We start from the raw sequence: 17,499 nt of genomic DNA on the forward strand, positions 1-17,499 counted from the left end.
TCCTACTATTACTCAGAAGCTTGTCTGATCTCCTATCCTGGCCTGTTCCTGAGCAAACACAAATATTCTTTATTAAAACCTAAACCTTTTGATTCCTGTTACCAAGGGTTTTCCTATTCAGTTACAATATCAGGTCCTAAAGCTAATTCTCACCTTTTCCCTACTCATTCTCAAAGCTTCTGATTCTTTTATTATGACAAATAACTCAAATCTTCTTCCCCACTCACTGCATCCTCACTTCCAAGACATTTAAAGGGGAAAATATTTTTGTGCATCTAGTATGGGAAGACTTCAAATTTCCAGACAAAAAAATTAAAAAGAATTTTTAAGATGTTTTAAAAGCAACCTCCTGTAGTCAGGACCATCTAGGTTTGCTTTCTTAGTATTTTCAGAACATTTGTCTTTATTTATGCCCTGGCTCAGAGTTCCCTTTCTTAATGAACAGGAAGGAAGTTTTTCATACTCTTCTTCCACCATCCCCTTCTCTTACCACCCCTAATTCTAGGCACAAAACTACATACCCCACTGCCTAATATTCTGAGGAGGGTTCCTTCTTCTGTTTAGTTTTGTGGCTCTGCTCTGTCCTGAAGTCTTTTTCCCTGGCCAAAAGCCTTTGTCCTGCTTTGTCTCCATGGGCCTCTTTGCTTTGCTATCTCATGGAAAATTCATTTAAACATTTTGAAGGAAGAGTTGATTTCCCGAGATTTTAATTAAATATATATGTCCTCCTAGGGCAGAAATACAGATAACCGTGGTATATTCTCTGTAATTCTAAATTTACCCCCCAACACTCACATGCACATTCAACTGTCACATATGCTAGGTAAATTTGATTCAATCCTCAAACCAATCCTATAATGAAGAAATAATCTCCAAGAATTCATATAACATGACTGAGGATGCAAATTACCACTCATCCATCTACAAAGACCAGGATTACATCATTTTAATTTGCCACTAGGGTTAGTGGTCCACTCCAGTAAAATGAAAAAAAATTTTTTTTTAAATCTTTTGGTGTCAAGAGCAAAAATACTAGTTTCTCTCTTTGGTCCCAACAACTTTTCCAGAAGATAACCTTTATCTTGGTTCTAGCTTCTCATATCATACTCAGGGTTCTGTTCTGCCCCCAAGTTGTCCCATAGCCTGCTAACTGAGCTTGAAGTATATTGGAGGTTCTTTAGAAAACAAACACTATCTTCTCATTTCTCCAGCTGCCCCCTCATTGTACGATGGTGAAGAGTAGATTTCTAATCCCATTTTTCATCAACATAATCCACCTGCTCTGTATCTTCCAGAAGTTCCTCAAATTGTTTTGTCTGCCACCAGCATTTTCCTTGTTCTCCAGGGCAATGAACTCTAGGCTCATTCTTATTTTTACGTCTATGATTTCATTGAGATTTTGGAAGGAAAGGACTATTACTTTCCCTTAATACACAATTTTACAGTAAAGACTCTTAACTGAATTTTCTATTTTTCCTAGAATTAATATGCATTATTAGTATAAGAGAAAAGAAGTATTTGAAAAATAAGGTAGTAATGATATGACTATGGCTTGGCACTGCAACCTAATGATGCTCATCCTGAAATTTGTTATTTCCTAGCATGACAGGAAAATTTCTGGAGAAAAATAGTAAAAATGCTTTGGTCCCTGACCAAGTGTGTTCTCCTTGCACCGCTTTAGGTTAAAAATGAGAAGGATCCAGCAAGCATTATCTCATAAATTGTCATTCTGTACAACTTCAGATATCTTAAACCAAATTAAAACATAAGTAGCCTAAAGGATGACTATATCTCTAGGCCCAAGGACAGTTTTTGATTATACCAATGTAAATACTGTTTATGTTATTTATATGTTGCTTTGTTATGAAATTCCTTTGCATTGCCAAAAACAGTGTAATTAAGTTTAACTTATTATCTTTAACTCTATGTTTATAGCAAATAAAAGTGTGGTTCCCAAATATAATTCCCTAACAAATGTGCTGCTTTTACAAACAGAAAAATAAAAATTGAGAAGTGAAAGAGTGGTTCTCAACAGAAAGCCAGAAGTGCAAGACAGAAAGTTTAGTATCATTGTTCTTTTGCAACTGAAGATATCGATAGCATGCATATAACTGGAGGGAAAAACCAACACATCGTACGCATCTGCACAGCCCTTTTTCAATCTGCTCATGGTAATAGTTCAAAGGACTTTCATCACTGTCAGCTACCTCCTAAGGGGCAAGTATTAATACCACACAGAGGTAGGTCCTAACATTTCTGTTGCTCACCGCTTCTTGGATCCTCTCCCATTCAGCTTTGCCCAGAGCAGTTCAGAAAAGCTGGATTGTAGTAGCTTAGTTTTACAAACAATTAAATGACAAGTCTCCTTTATTTATGAGCCTGAAATACTATTTCACGTTTCAGTGATTTTAAGCAATTCAGGGGATAAAGGTACTTTAGCAGTAGTATCTATTATGATATTCTTTTAAAAACTAAGTTCATAGTTTGTAGAATTAAAACATGAGGTAGAATTTGAAGATAGGTTGTAAAAAAAAAAAAGAAGACAGGTTGTAAACAGGAAGTACTAAATGCACAAAAGAAGTATTTTTCACTAGAATTAAGCTATAAAAACTAACATCACAATTCTAGAAATAGATATTGATGGAGTAACTCAAAGAAACCTTGTTCAGCTATTCAGTTTTGTAATTTGAAAAATATTAATGCCTTAGTCTTTGTTGCACCTCAGACACTGAATGAATCATTTTTCTCATCTATTCTCATCATAAGCAATGACTTGCTCCTAATCAAATAAAACTTGGTTTTTAAGGAATTCTTTCTCTGATTCTGACATTATTGCTTATATTTTTGTCTCTTCCATAGTAATGAAAAATTGCTAACAATTTACAGACCAAGTTGATATCTAGCTAATTATTTTGATTTTCTGAGATGATATATTAGATGTTTTATATTAACTGAAAAATTAACATCATAGCCATTAGCCATTAAAAAGCATTTCATATTTCAAAACTTTCACTGGTATAATTTCTTTGCCTCCAATAAATTATTTCAATAATTTATAGTATTCAAAATGTCATGACTACGTATTGGTGCTCATTTATAAATTAAAATACCGTATTGTGGGACGCCTGGGTGGCTCAGTGGTTGAGCGCCTGCCCCTGGCTCAGGGCATGATCTTAGGGTTGAGTCCCACATCAGACTCCTTGCCTGGAGCCTGCTTCTCCCTCTCCCTAGGTCTCTGCCTTTCTCTCTGTCTTTCATGAATAAATAAATAAAATCTTTTTAAAAATTTAAAAAAATAAAATACCGTATTGTTTCTATTGCTTAGGACTTTATTATTCTTGGCATTTTAGGCTCCCTATAATCTGGGACTTTTCTTACTCAACAAATTTCATTTTTACCACTCTGTAGCATGAATCTACCATTCTAATCAAGATATTTTCAGTCCCATGAATACATTATGCTCATTCCCATATTTCTTTTATTCATATTGTTTCTCAAAATATAACATCCTCATTCTTTACCATTTTACTGAATTTTATCAATTATTATCATTCAAAAGATAATGCCTAGTTATTTAATTATTCATAAAGGAAAGAAAATTAGGTCTTCACTTCATACATCCAAAAATATCAAACATATTAAAAAGTGTAAAAATTAAAATATAACGGAAAAAAGTACATGTAAATGTTTGAACACAGAATAAGGTTTAAGTACAAAATCTATGGAAAAAATTATAGAGAAATGATCACTAGAATTTCTAAAGACAAACTTTCATACTTTTAACAATTTTGGAAAAACCGGAAATGACAACAATAAATTGAATTTCTATACAAGAAACTGGAGGACATCTCTTTTAACTTCCTTCTCTTCCTTCCCCAAAAACTTTAGAGAACACCTACAGGCTATTTATAGACAGCAAAACAAAAATATTGTAGTCAAATAACCATATTTCCAATAAGGATTTTCTGCTGCTTATTCTTAGGATTTCTACTTGTTTGCTTAATTTTGTTCCTCCCATCAGCTTAGTGTAAATGCATGGCCTTTATTAATTCCTTCAACACATGCTTTTATCGCACCCACATGCCAGACTGCGCTAGATACAAAGAACATACATACACTGATTGGAAGTATAGAGCACAATGACAACATAGAAAAAGGACTTCACCTACTGGGGATATGGGGTGTGTACGTATCTAAGATTTCCCTAAAAAAAATCTGTATAAAACAGTAAACTCTACCTACAGGGGCTATATCTTAAATATTTTTGTACCTTTCGGCATCTTATACAGTAGGTTCTTCTATATTTGTTAAATGATTTATTCCTATTAAAATCTGAGGTTATCCTAATTATTAATTAGCCTTCTTTTTTTTTTAATGGTGTGCCTGAGTCAGCTTTAGGATGACTGGTACTTTCAGATAGATACTTTGAGATAGTTTAGAAAGATATTTTTATTCTTATAAGATAAACAACCTAAATCTTACCTACATTATAAGGTAATTTCATGATTAATATTGTCCAGTATAACAGAGTATCATCTAGACATCAAAATAATGTATTTTTAAAAAAGAATTACTCATGTAATTTATATACTAAAATAATGTAAAGAATTATTAAAAATTTTTTCACTTAACAGTACACATAGGTTATAGAAAATGAAATGCTTTTTAAAAGCACATATTTTCACACTGTATATCCTGGAAGTTTATTTATCACTAATTCACAAATATCTCTGCATTGCTTGGAAATATTTAGTGAAGCAACTTCATCCTCTTCCTCAAAGTGATCTGATGTACTGCTATCCAGAACATTAAGTTCTAGTTCTGACAAATTAGATGGCAGATAAGAACTCACTTGAGATGTCCGAGGTGACTGGCTTTTTTCTGAAGACTTGCCACCAGTTCTTGTTTTAAGTTTTATAGACATGTCCTGATCCCTCTTTACAACTTTAGAATTATGCATACCATTTTGATCTATATGATTTTCTTTTTCCTCAGTCCAATGTAATAAAGATAAATCACTGGTAGAGATACTAGATGTTTCCTCCAAACTTTTATCTTGAATCTTTGAAATATGAGATCTTTTAGATGAGTGTACTGGTGATCCAGCTGAAAAAGGTGGGCTAAGAACAGAACTCTTTTCACTGCTGTTTTTTCTTATGGACAGTATTGTTTCACTAGATTTACTTGTGCATCGATTATATTTTGGATTTTCTGCCTCTGGACTGCTATCATGAGCTTGTAAAATCCTGCTAGTGTCCTCAGTGGTAGAGAAATCTTCAGAAGAGCAAGGGCTGGTGAAGTCATCTGAATACTTTAATTCTGAGATGCTTTCAGAGCAACTATTTTTACTTGGTTTATTTTCACTCATATTATCAGTAAGAGTATCAGTGGTTTTGACCTGTTTATTCTCTATTTCTTTATCTACCACAATTCTGTCAACAACTGCAACTTGTTGGAAAACACGTGGACTCTGGACTTTCATATCCATTTTTCCTTCCAAAATACTTGCAGGAGTAAGCCCTTCCAGAACAATGGAATTTGTAGGACTCGCAATTTCTTTCAATAAACCATTACTTATTCTATGTTTACAATCTACTGTTTTTTCAGCTGCACATTTCAGTTTAGTTTCTTGACTTGTGCTAGGGTCACCCAAAACTCCACTGATTTGCTTTGAGGTATCACTGTTTTCAGCAAAAGATGCATCTAATTCCAAACACTTATCTTTAGGTAGTTGGTGTGGCTTCTGATGTACTTTGGCAAAGCTTAATGCTTTAACTTTAGATGATGGAATTCTGAGTTTTGTACCTAACATCTGTGCTTGCATTTTTCTATACTGTTCTCTTTTTTCATGTACTACCAACATATCAGGATTTGTCTGCTTTAAACGTAGTTTAAGTGTCTTTGTTAAACCATAGAGCAGCTTCCCCCTCGGAACTCTTTTGGGAGGGTTATCACTGTTCTCTTCAAAATATTTACCTTTTTTGAGATTTTCAGCTTGGTTCTTTTTATACTGAAGATTCACTGACTTTTCATTTCCCCCCATTGAAAGCTTATCCTTAGATTCAGATTTACATGTGCATTTGGTAGAAGATTCTGGTGACCTCTTATCCTCAGTTCTATATAACCAGGCTAGGTGAGGATGTATTTGAGTAGGGCTTGCCACAGGTTGGTTGTGTAACACAGACAACTCAACCAACAAAGCATTTAACAAAGGCAGCTGCCTTATTGTATCAACTCTATTCTGTTCAGTTTGGGCATGATCTGCAGTTTGATCACTTGCTCCTACATCCTGAACATGGCGGGTATTTATGAGCATTGGAGGACTCTCCCGGGTCCCAGACTTAGTAGGTTTCAGACAATCAGTATCTGTTGGGGCAGTTGCACGATTTTCCTCCAGAAAAATACCATTCAATCCCTCAGGTACATTTATCTGTGGCTTAATGGTGATTGTACCCCGTACAGGAGGCATCTTTTCTGGCGTCAAATGAGTGTAATACAGAGGAGGGGGGCAAAATGTGTTGGTTTCAACGTCCAACTCTGTGACTTCCTGATCTGGGGGGCTGACGCTCCTCACCCCACTAGAATTTGAACACACAGAGCTGGTTTTGCCATGCTCCGAAGAAACTGTGTTACCGCAGTTGGTCTGACGGTGGAAAGCTATTTCCCTCAACTCCTTCTGTGCCTTTGGGACTCTTAAACTGGCGAGAAACCTATCAGCATCCTTGGTTCCGGGCTCTGACTTGGGTTGCTGTGTTTCCTGCGGGGCTTGGGAAGCGACTTCTGCACGCTCCACCTCACCTCCCGCGGAAGCGACTGGCCTCTCAAGGTGGCTCAGCAGGCTGCTTCCCAAGTCAGTCAAGCGGTAGCCCAGAGCAATGTCCCCAACCCGCTGCCCAACGTGGTCACGCAGGGGGAAACTTCCGCGGCGACCCTGGGAGCAGCCAGAGGCGGCCGGCCCCAGGACCTGGTGGGCGGCGGCGGCCAGCGAGATGCTGCAGGCACCCAGGAGCTGGGGGGCAGGAGTCGGGCGCCCCGGGGGCAGCTGCAGCAGCAAGGTGTAGAGCGGGGTCCGCAGGAGCAGGCGGTGCAGGGTGGCGGCGTGCAGGCGGAAGAGGCAGGACTTGCCGCGACCGAAGCGGACCAGGCCGGGCCGGGGTTCCGGGGCTGGGGCGCCGGGGCCTTCCGGGGGGTAAACCAGCAGCGTGGGGAAGTCCAGCAGGCGGAAGGCCACCGCGGGGCACAGGTCGCGCGACGGCGGTGGCGGCCGTGCCTCCTCCTCCTCCTCCTCCTCCTCGGCCTCCTCTTGCTCCCCCTCCACCGCGACGACGGGTGGCGGCGGCGGCGGCGGCGGCAGCCGGGCTTCAAGACGCACCCAGTCTACGAGCAGCTCCAGAGAGAAGAGCCGCTCGGACGTGGGGGCCGCCATTGCTGTTGCCCCTGGAGACGCTGCCGCCGGCTCGGGGAAGGGGAGCCGAAGCCGGTTCTCGCGAGAGTCACGGGGACCACAGCGCCTATGCGTGTCCTCTCGCGAGACTTAAGGGGGACCCCTGCAGGTCTGGGCAGCAGTTGCTCTGGGAATTTTCGCTGCTCCGCGCATCTTGCTCTCCGGGCTTACGTTATCACAATTACTTTTAACACTGAAGCGTGATCATATGATGGCAAGAAAACAGACTTTTTTGTTTGTTTGTTTGGGCCACGTTTCTATCCATGCAGATCTCCTGCAATTTTGAGGTCAGGTCTAACTCTGAGGAAAATTGAGAGTAAATCAGGACTCGGGACCCCAGGGCAGAAGAAAGCCAGTTGACTCTCCAGGGTCGGCCTTCTCGGTCTTCTCTGGCTCCACCCAAAGGTGATGACACTGCTGTGAAGCAGCGTGGGAGCCCCTATCTGGGTGAATTATGATAGCACCGAGACGCGCAGCGGGTGTGGTCCCATTTCCATTTGAGCAATCACCATGTGTGAGATTAATGTTAATGATTCCATTTAACAAAACAAATAGATCTACGTAAACAGCCAGTTGGGGGAGGGGAAAAGATCTTAGAGCACTATCCCAGATTCTCAAGGACACATATTTCTAACCTCAGTAAACCAGATACATGGAAACCAAGACTGATGACACGGAGAGCTTTGAACGACATGGATAGTTCTGTAGAAGATGTTTGGGATGAGCAAGCGTGAACCCATCAATGTTTAGAAATGTAGCTATACAAATACAAAGGATGGATTCTACTAGTAACTAATTGAATTCAGGGCAATCTACTAGGAGGCTGTCCCATTGGTGCAGGTGGTGGCCTGAATTTGCTCAGGGTCAGGGGAGAGGACAAAGAGAGATGAAAGAAGAGGCATTTGTGATAACAGAATTTAGAATTTGGTGACTAGGGGCGAGAAGTTATGGATAAAAGTTTTTCACTGCTGAAGGAGAAAAAAAATGAGGCATAGATTTGATTTTTTTTTTTAAGTTACTTTGGGTTTTTGGGATTGTAGTTTGAGGTTCCTGCCAGACATTATGTGAATATGTTTAATTTTAGACGGCTTTATAATTTATAGTTAAACTGCATTACATCAAAGCTCAGAAGAACGTTGTAAAGCTCAAGGGAAATTCAGAATTGGAGGGAGTTGATGCTTTAGTGTGAAGACTGAGGGAGGTTTCATTGCAATATATAAATAGAATATACTACTCTTGGCCTTGAGAATCTTACTAGCTACTTGCAGAGGAAACGTTTATCAAGTGACATGCTTAATGGATGGATGACACAGAGCAACAGAAAACAGCATATTCACCAATGGAAAGCAATGGCATAGAGTCCATATGTGCATCCTGCTGTAAGTCTTTTGGGTAGGGTTAATAATGTGGAATATTAGCACTTGCATATCTCCTGCATACAGACAGTGAAACCAGTGTCCTTCTTCTATAAGGACATTGCTTCTATAATTTGTAAAGTTTCTATAGAGATAATATATTCATATTCTTTGCCCATATACTCTATATGATTGGTATTGCAATATATGAATAATATTTTATAATTGTAAACAGTGTTAAATTTAACAAGTAAAACTTTTGCTATGAAAATTAAAACATTTCAACGTCCACAGACCATACATGGAGAAATAGCACAATGCTGTGGCTGGGGTCCCAAATTCTATAAGCAAACAACCTAGCTCAAATCTTGTCTCTGTGATCATAAATTAGCTTCTCAACCATCTGTGAATCATTTTCCTCATCAAAAAATGAGGTAGTTGTAGTATCTACCTTATAAAAATATTATAATATTAGCATTATGCAATATTAGTATTATAGTAATATAGTATACATGTTAAATAGTATGCTATATAGTATAATATACTATTTACTATGTTATGCTATATTTATATAGCCTGGCATCTTGTTAAAATAAATATCATTTTACTTACTATTTGCCATATAGCAGAGTTTTTGGTTGAATTTTTTAAAGCACTAAGCTGAGTTAGAATAAATAATTTATCTGACATGGGCCTATTGTTCTCAATCTGTAAAAGTTTATGTGCTCTGTGCTTTACCTTTCATGTGGTGGCCAACTGTTTTTGTTATAGGAAAAGGCAGGGCTAGGCAAGAAACTATGGATTAATGTACATTAATACTTTAAGATATAAATCTGCTATGCAACGTTAAGGAGTTTGAGGTTTATTGTGGGGGTGGCCTGGATTAGGATGTTGGCAATGGTGTGGAGAGAAATAAGCAGACTTAAATATTTCAGAGAGAGATTTAATGGGACTGGTTGATTGATTGTATGTGAGGTATGAGGGAATGGAAGGTGAAGCACAGGTTTCTACTTTAGGCAATTAGGTTGATGGATCAGACACAGAGAAGCAGGGTTTTTTTTTTTTTTTTTTTTGTAATTGCTCTTAAAGAAGGAAGTGAGAGACCAGAAGAGAAAACTATGAGTTTCAGTGTCCCGATATGTACTTGTTATACATCCAGGTGGAAGGTGTAAATTAAATATATGAATCTGAAACCTTGAGAGATCTGGGCTGGAAATACAGGTTTACAAAACATCAAGATGGAGAAGCAACCTAATTTCTTCATATAAGGCATAGATAAGTATGGCAATGAGACTTGTTCCTTTTTTATGTGAGTTTTCTTGTGACTATTATAGTTTTCTTGTGCATATTATAAGAATTTTGGCTTGATTTCTAATGAATTAGGATTTGATATGATACTGACATCCTTTTCTGGGGGAATAACTTTAAGGTGAAAAGAGACAGTCACAATCATTAACTAAGGTAAGGCATGATGACACTAATAATTTTGAGAGGAAACAGCAACTGGATTAGTGAAACTGAGCTGTGGGTCTGCTTTTTAAAGGCAGACAGTATATCATATCATAAGGGCTCTAGATCCATCCCTTTAGGTCTAGGTGGGATGGTTTAGCAGAAGTTGTAACAATATGGCAGTGATGGAATTAAGTAAGGGAACAGCATCATATCCTGGGTGGCTGGTCTACTTTGGAGCAGAAATGCAAATATGTGGGGAAACATCAGCTTCTGCAGGAGTATGGAGGCTGGCAAAAACCATGTAGATGTCATAGCTCCAACCTAATTTACTAAGCTTTGGAAAATGGAAGGTCTCTAAGGTGCTACTGAGGGAAGTGAGGTGGACATTGAGTTTTATGGACCAAACAAATCCCAATTAGTAGGAGTCTGTAACTCAGGGACCATGAAAATGCCCAGGACTTACTCTAGAAGCACCAAATACTAATTCCAAGTCCCATTAGTAAAGCCATCCTGCTGCCTATAAACTTCCTGGCTTAGTCCAGATTCGCTCTAAAATCAGATATAACCACCTATAACTGACATAGACTGAGAGGGCTGAAGATGGCTGCCAGGAGGATGATCTAAAGCTGAGTAAAGGGATCCCTGGGTGGCGCAGCGGTTTGGCACCTGCCTTTGGCCCAGGGCGCGATCCTGGAGACCTGGGATCGAATCCCACGTCGGGCTCCTGGTGCATGGAGCCTGCTTCTCCCTCTGCCTATGTCTCTGCCTCTCTCTCTCTCTGTGACTATCATAAATAAATAAAAAAATTAAAAAAAAATAAAATAAAATAAAAAAATAAAGCTGAGTAAAGAGAGGGCCTGCATGTAGCTAACTAGGGGAAAATGAAATCCAATATCCTTTATTTAAGGATAACTTTACACAGTGCTTCCTTTCCCCCATTTAGAAGAATGTAATCTATAAAAGGCTTACAGCTAACATCAGGCTTATGATGAAAAAAATAGTTTTTCCACTAAGATCAGGAACAAGGCAGGTGTGTCCCCTTTTGCCACTGCTTTTCAACATTGAACTGTAAGTCCTAGCTATAAGACAATAAGAAAAGGAAAGGAAATAAAAGGTATATAGATTGGCAAGGAAGAAATAAAATTGTCTTTATTTGCAGATGACATGATCATCTGTGCAGAAAATCTAAATAACTGACAAACTCTTGGAACTAATAAGTGATAATAGCAACGTTGCAGGATATCAAGTTATTATACTCAAATCTGTAGTTTTCCTATATACCAGCAATGCACAAATGGAATTTGAAATTGAAAACATAATACCATTATCATTGGCACCTCCCTAAAATTAAATAGGCATAATAAATAAATAAATAAATGCATACACACATACTTACTTAGGTATACATCTAAGAAAATATGTACAAGATCTGAAACCGTGCATGCCCCACAGGGTTAATAAGGTCGGAACTAGTAGAAAATTTAAAGTTTGTTTTTCAGAGAACTGTTTCTCCCTAATCAGCTATTGTTATCTTTTCAAGCCCCACTAACAAATCCATGAAGCCTGGACTCAATGTCAACTGATAGGGTTCCAGCCTGTGAACAAGCAAGGCTGCATTTCTTACCTGAGCTAAAAGCCCAAGACCCCATCTAATTTATACCAACTCTCAGAGCATGCCCCTTTTTGTCTTAAGATAGCTGCCTGACATTAGGGGCTAAATTTTGCCTTCTTCTGATGTGAAGTCTCCACCCCAAAGTGAACATGGGGTACATGTTACATATATGTTTGCTCAATAAGGATACTCCATCTTTCCTCATGAAGAGTTAACTTTCCCCCCTCCATTTCATCAATATGTATGTAGTGTCAACTCCTATGATTATAAAATACTTCTTCTCTCCCCTTTCAGGAAGGTGAAACTTGCCCTCGTTTGGCTGCCTCTCAAACAAACTCTGCCTTCCTGTCAACCCAAAGTCTCAGTAATTGTATTTGCTGTTTTGTTACAGATCTGTACTGAGGAAAAGTAGAAAACTCTGACAAGATCAAAGAAAAACTAAACGAATGGAGAAATAGTCCATGGCTATGGAAAGGAAGACTCAATATTGTCAAGATACCAGTTATTCCCAACTTAATATACAGTCAATGCAAAGCCAATCAAAATCCAAGCAAGTGATTTTTGTGATTACCAACAAACTGATTTGAAAGTTTAGATGGAGAGGCAAAAGACCCAAAATAGCCAACACAATATTGATGAACATAGTTGAACAACTGACATTACCCATCTTCAAGTCTTATGATAAAGCTATAGTAGTTAAATCAATGTGGTATTAATGAAAGAATAGACAAATAGACCAATGAGACAGAATAAGGGGAAGCTGGGTGGCTCAGCCTATTAAGTATTTGCCTTTGGCTCATGATCCCGGGCTCCCGGGATCAAGCCTCATATTGGGCTCCCTGCTCAGCCAGGAGTCTGCTTCTCCCTCTCTGTTCCTCCTCCCATTTATGCTCTTTCTCTCTCTCAAATAAATAAAATCTTTTAAAAAATGGGACAGAATAAAAAGCTCAGAAATAGACCCATCAACTGATTTTTGACAAAGGAATAAAGGTAATACAAAAAAGCAAAGGCAGTCTATTCAACAAATGGTGCTGGAACAGCTGGACATCCACATTGAAAAAAAATCACAGCTTTCACAAAATTTAATTCAAAATGGATCACAGCCTTAAATGCAAAATACAAAACTATAAAACTCCTTGAAGATAACATAGGACAAAATCTAGATGACCTTGGGTTTAACAATCACTTTTTAGATACAAAACCAAAGGCATAGATCCATGAAAGAAAGAAATGATAAGCTGGATCTTATTAAAATTAAAAATGTTTTGCTCTGTGAATGGCACTGTTAAAAGAACGAAAAGACAAATCCTAAGAGAAAATATTTTCAGAAGGTGTATTTGTTAAAAAACTGTTCATCAAAATATGTGAAGAACTCTTAAAGTGCAACAATGAGAAAACAAACCACTGAACAAAAAAATGAGCCAAAGACCTGAAGAACACCTCACCAAAGATGATACATGAATAGAAAATAAGCATGTAAAAGGATGCTCCAGATCGTATATCATCAGAAACATGCAAATTAAAGCAAGAGAGTGATACCACACACATCTATCAAAATGACCCAAATCCAGAATATTGACAGCACCAGATGCTGATGAGGATGTGGAGCGAGCAATAAGACTCTTGTTCATTGCTGGTGGGAATGCAAAATGGTACCGCCACTTTGGAAGACAATTTGTCAGTATCTTAAAATGTAAACATACCTTTACTATATGATCCAGCAATCACCTTCCTTGGTATTTACCCAAAGGAATCGAAACTTACCACTGCACAAAAACCTGTGCATAGATGCTTAGAGCATATTTTTCATAATTGCCAGTGACAGTCAAGCAACCAAGATGTCTTTCAGTAGGTGAGTGGAAAATTAACTGTGGTGCATCTGAATAAAACATTATTCAGTGCTAAAAAAAAAAAAGAGCTATTAAGCTGTGAAAAGATATGGAGGAAACTTAACTGCATATTACTAAGTGAAAGAAGCCAATCAGAAAAGCTTTATACTGTCTGAGTCCAACAATATGACATTCTGGAAAAGCAAAACTATGGAGACAGAAAAAAAGAAAAAGAAGAAAAGAAATCGTTGGTTGCCAAGGAGGTTAGAGGGGAGAAAGGGGTGAATAGAGCACAGAGGATTTTTGCCCTGATGATGGATATCTGTCATGATGCATTTGTCCAAACCCATAGAATGTGCATACTAAGAATGAAGCCCAATGTGAACTATGGACTTTGAGCAATGCTGATGTGTCAATGTAGGTTCACCAATTGGAACAGATGTACCACTCTAGTGAAGGATGTTGATAATGGAAGGACTATGCATATGTGGGGTCAGGAGGGATATAAGAAATCTCTACACTTTCTGTGCAATTTTGTTATGCATATAAAACTGCTCTAAAAAAATAAACCCTATTAAAAAGAATGTGACAAAAAAGTAAAGATTTCATAAAAACAAGGAGCTAAAATAAGAGATGATTCTAAAGGGAAAATGAGAAAAATACAGGAAGTAAGATCTGTAAACTTAACAGTAATATACAAAGGTCAATTTAAAGCCCTTTCCCCTTTACTGTATTCAGAATCCCCTTGCAAATGCTTGTCTGGCATAACAAATCTAGAAACCTTAGTTCTGAGAATTGCTTAAGAGACAGACTTGGAGGTGGGGAGCACCGGGCTGGCTCAATCGGATAAATGTCTGACTCTTGATTTTGGCTCGGGTCATGATCTCAGGGTCATGAGATCAAGCCCCGTGTCGGGCTTGGTGCTGAGCATGGAGGCAGATTGTCTCTCTCCCTCTGCTCCTCGGCCTGCGCACACTTGGCACATGCTCATGCACTCTTTCTCTCTCTCAAATAAATAAAATATTTTAAAAAAAAGAGAAGGGAGAGATGGACTGGGATTTCTGATGCAGCTCTCTGGCTATCCTGGGTTGTCTCCCACTGGCTTCCAAAGGCTTGTGTTTCAGGGTTCTACATATATAATGTATTCCTTTTTTTTTTTTACTTTGTACATTTATAATTATTTTTGGATTGTTAGTGTTTTGAAACAAAAGATTTGATTTTAGATTGATCACAGAGGCTATGATAGACCTTACTTTTTCTTAATATGTATTTTTTTATTAGAGTTCGATTTGCCAATATATGGTATAACACCCAGTGCTCATCCCATCAAGTGCCCCTCTCAGTGCCCATCACCCAGTCACCCCATCGCCCCACCCACATCCTCTTCCACTACCCCTTGTTTGTTTCCCAGAGTTAGGAGTCTCTCATGTTTTGTCACCCTCCCTCTGATTTTTCTCACTCATTTTCTCTCCTTTCCCCTATAATATTTTTCACTATTTTTTATATTCCCCATATGAGTGAAACCATATAATGATTGTCCTTCTCTGATTGACTTACTTCACCCATTATTTACTTTGACATGGATGGAATGGAGAGTATTATGCTGAGTGAAGTATATAATGTATTCCTGAGGCAGGAAGATCTCAATTAGAAGATTACAATGAACTTCACACAGCTTAAACTGTAAAAACATGGAATTTTAGAAACACTCAGTGTGGTATATTCTATTAGTAGTAAAGATGACTTGGTCTTAATTCTCAGAATGTGTACAGGGTTTGAATGTGGATCTCTTTTCCTTTGTTTCTGGCCCTTCCCTTTCTAAGTTTCTGGATAGCGGGAATCGTAGCTTTTTCCATTATGCTATCATTACATCAGGGACAGAGTTATGATCAGAACCATGATTACCACTTCCCACATCACAGACATGAAATAGCTGTTTGTAAATAGTGCAAATAATCTAAAGAAATTCTGTAAATTTGTCCCAAAGCTCTGCACTGCATTTTCAATTTTTATTTTAAATTTGTCAGAACTTGATATTGGAAATCCCTTCACTCAAGAAGGACAGAGAGAAAGACTGGAGGGTTGGGAGGGAAGGCAGGGCATTGAGGTTGGAGAGTAAGCAAAGTTTCTACTAGTGATTAAAGGGGAAGAGTGGCTTAAAAGCCCACTTAGATAAATCTCTTCCAGAAAGGGATCCAGGGAAATCATGCAGCATCATAAGGCTTTGAAAACATGGGTTCTTTGATAAACTCAATGTTACATAAGATTGATAGAAGTGGTTTAGTGAGAGTTCTCTGATGATCATTGGCAATTAGAAACACGGCCTAGAGGAATCTACATAGGCTCTGAAGTCTAGGGGTCCTGATTCAAATATCACCTTCTCCATTTCATAACCGTGTAACTCTGGGACAAGTTCACCAACTCTGGGAAGTTTACTCTCAGAATATCACATAGATTCTCAAACTGTAGCATGCATGTTCAAATGCGAACTCAGGCCCAGACAATTCTGGAGCATGTGTATCTGTGGATGTATCTGAATGATACTGTTAAATTCATGAATTCTTCTCTCTTTCTCATACATATAAACAGGCCTTTTGGCTTAATTGTCAGGATGAATATAAATAGCTGTTTCATTTAATGGAATTACATTTTAAACTGGATTTCTTTTAAATCACTACCCATATAATTTAGATTCTTCAAAAAAAAAAAAATAGCCAGCTGTTGTTTTCATAATTAGTAAGATACCTATCTTTTGAAATCTGGGAAATAAACCAAGTGTTGGTAACTTCATCAAGCAGACCAGTCCTTTAGGAAGCTCTGGTCATACGCTGGAGCTAGGTGTACACTAAAGTAACTCCCTAGGTACTTCCAGTTCTGTAGTGCCTCTTATCTGTGCTTGCCATTGGATTGGGATCTTTATAAATTCTCTTCCTGTGATCCTCAGAGCAACCCCAGGAAATTACCGATATGCTCATAACGAAACAAACTTGAAGAAGTTAAAAAATGCACACAAATATGAATTTACACAACCACTAAGTGACATTAAAGCTGGCATTAGAATAAAAATTCAGTTCTGCTTGGTTAAAAAAAAAACCCAACTTATGTTTATCCCAATAAATTCCCTTAGCTTTCTTGCCTATGCCAAAGAGAGTATTCATATGTAGGAAATGGACAATATCCAATTTAAAAATGTATTTTGGGGTACAGAGGAACCAAAATAATACCAGTGAAGCTAAGAGACAAATGCAGAATATCAAACGTTCCATGAGAAAACTGACCCAGTTTAAATAAGTCAAGGATATGGAGAAAGGGGAGGGAGATAAGAGGCTGCTCCAATGGAGTCTTAAAGAGACTTAACCACCAAGCAAGTTTGGGCCTTTCTTTGGATTCTTACTCAAACCATCTAAAACAAAGACATACTGGAGACTAGGTACAATGTGATTGTAAACTGGCACTAGATGATACAAAAGAATCATCATTAATATGAAGTGTGTGGGATCCCTGGGTGGCGCAGCGGTTTGGCGCCTGCCTTTGGCCCAGGGCGCGATCCTGGAGACCCGGGATCGAGTCCCACGTCGGGCTCCCGGTGCATGGAGCCTGCTTCTCCCTCTGCCTGTGTCTCTGCCTCTCTCTCTCTCTCACTGTGTGCCTATCATAAATAAATAAACTTAAAAAAAAATTAAAAAAAATAATATGGAGTGTGTTAACCTCATTAAGATTATTTAAGAAAATGTTTGTGTCTATAACAGATTCCCAGTGAGGTTCTAGTGTTGCCAGGTGAACAGGGGAGACCCCTGGGCCCTGAGG

General features: G+C 38.4%; 1 protein-coding gene and 1 long non-coding RNA gene across 3 annotated transcripts; one reads left to right on the forward strand and one right to left on the reverse strand.

Moving 5' to 3' along the window:
• Positions 1-931: 931 nt before the first annotated feature.
• On the reverse strand, positions 932-7,469 carry MAP10 (microtubule associated protein 10). The gene has a single exon (XM_072823058.1). It carries the CDS (start codon positions 7,424-7,426, stop codon positions 4,682-4,684), a length of 2,745 nt encoding a protein of 914 aa, XP_072679159.1. The 5' UTR covers positions 7,427-7,469; the 3' UTR covers positions 932-4,681.
• A 90-nt stretch (positions 7,470-7,559) lies between these two features.
• LOC140631800 (uncharacterized) lies at positions 7,560-13,778 on the forward strand. 2 transcript variants are annotated; one of them, XR_012029314.1, is made up of 3 exons: positions 7,560-7,849; positions 8,692-8,823; positions 12,255-13,778. It is a non-coding gene; the product is annotated as an uncharacterized lncRNA (long non-coding RNA). The 2 variants fall into 2 exon arrangements; XR_012029313.1 differs by lacking the exon at positions 8,692-8,823.
• Positions 13,779-17,499: the final 3,721 nt, after the last annotated feature.

Source organism: Canis lupus, chromosome 4 (assembly GCF_048164855.1).
Source record: "Canis lupus baileyi chromosome 4, mCanLup2.hap1, whole genome shotgun sequence".
In the NCBI taxonomy this organism is placed as follows: domain Eukaryota; kingdom Metazoa; phylum Chordata; class Mammalia; order Carnivora; family Canidae; genus Canis; species Canis lupus.

What these genes read in the sequence shown, in the direction of transcription:
- MAP10 (XM_072823058.1), bottom strand. Translation starts at nt 7,426, where the DNA reads ATGGCGGCCCCCACGTCCGAGCGGCTCTTCTCTCTGGAGCTGCTCGTA.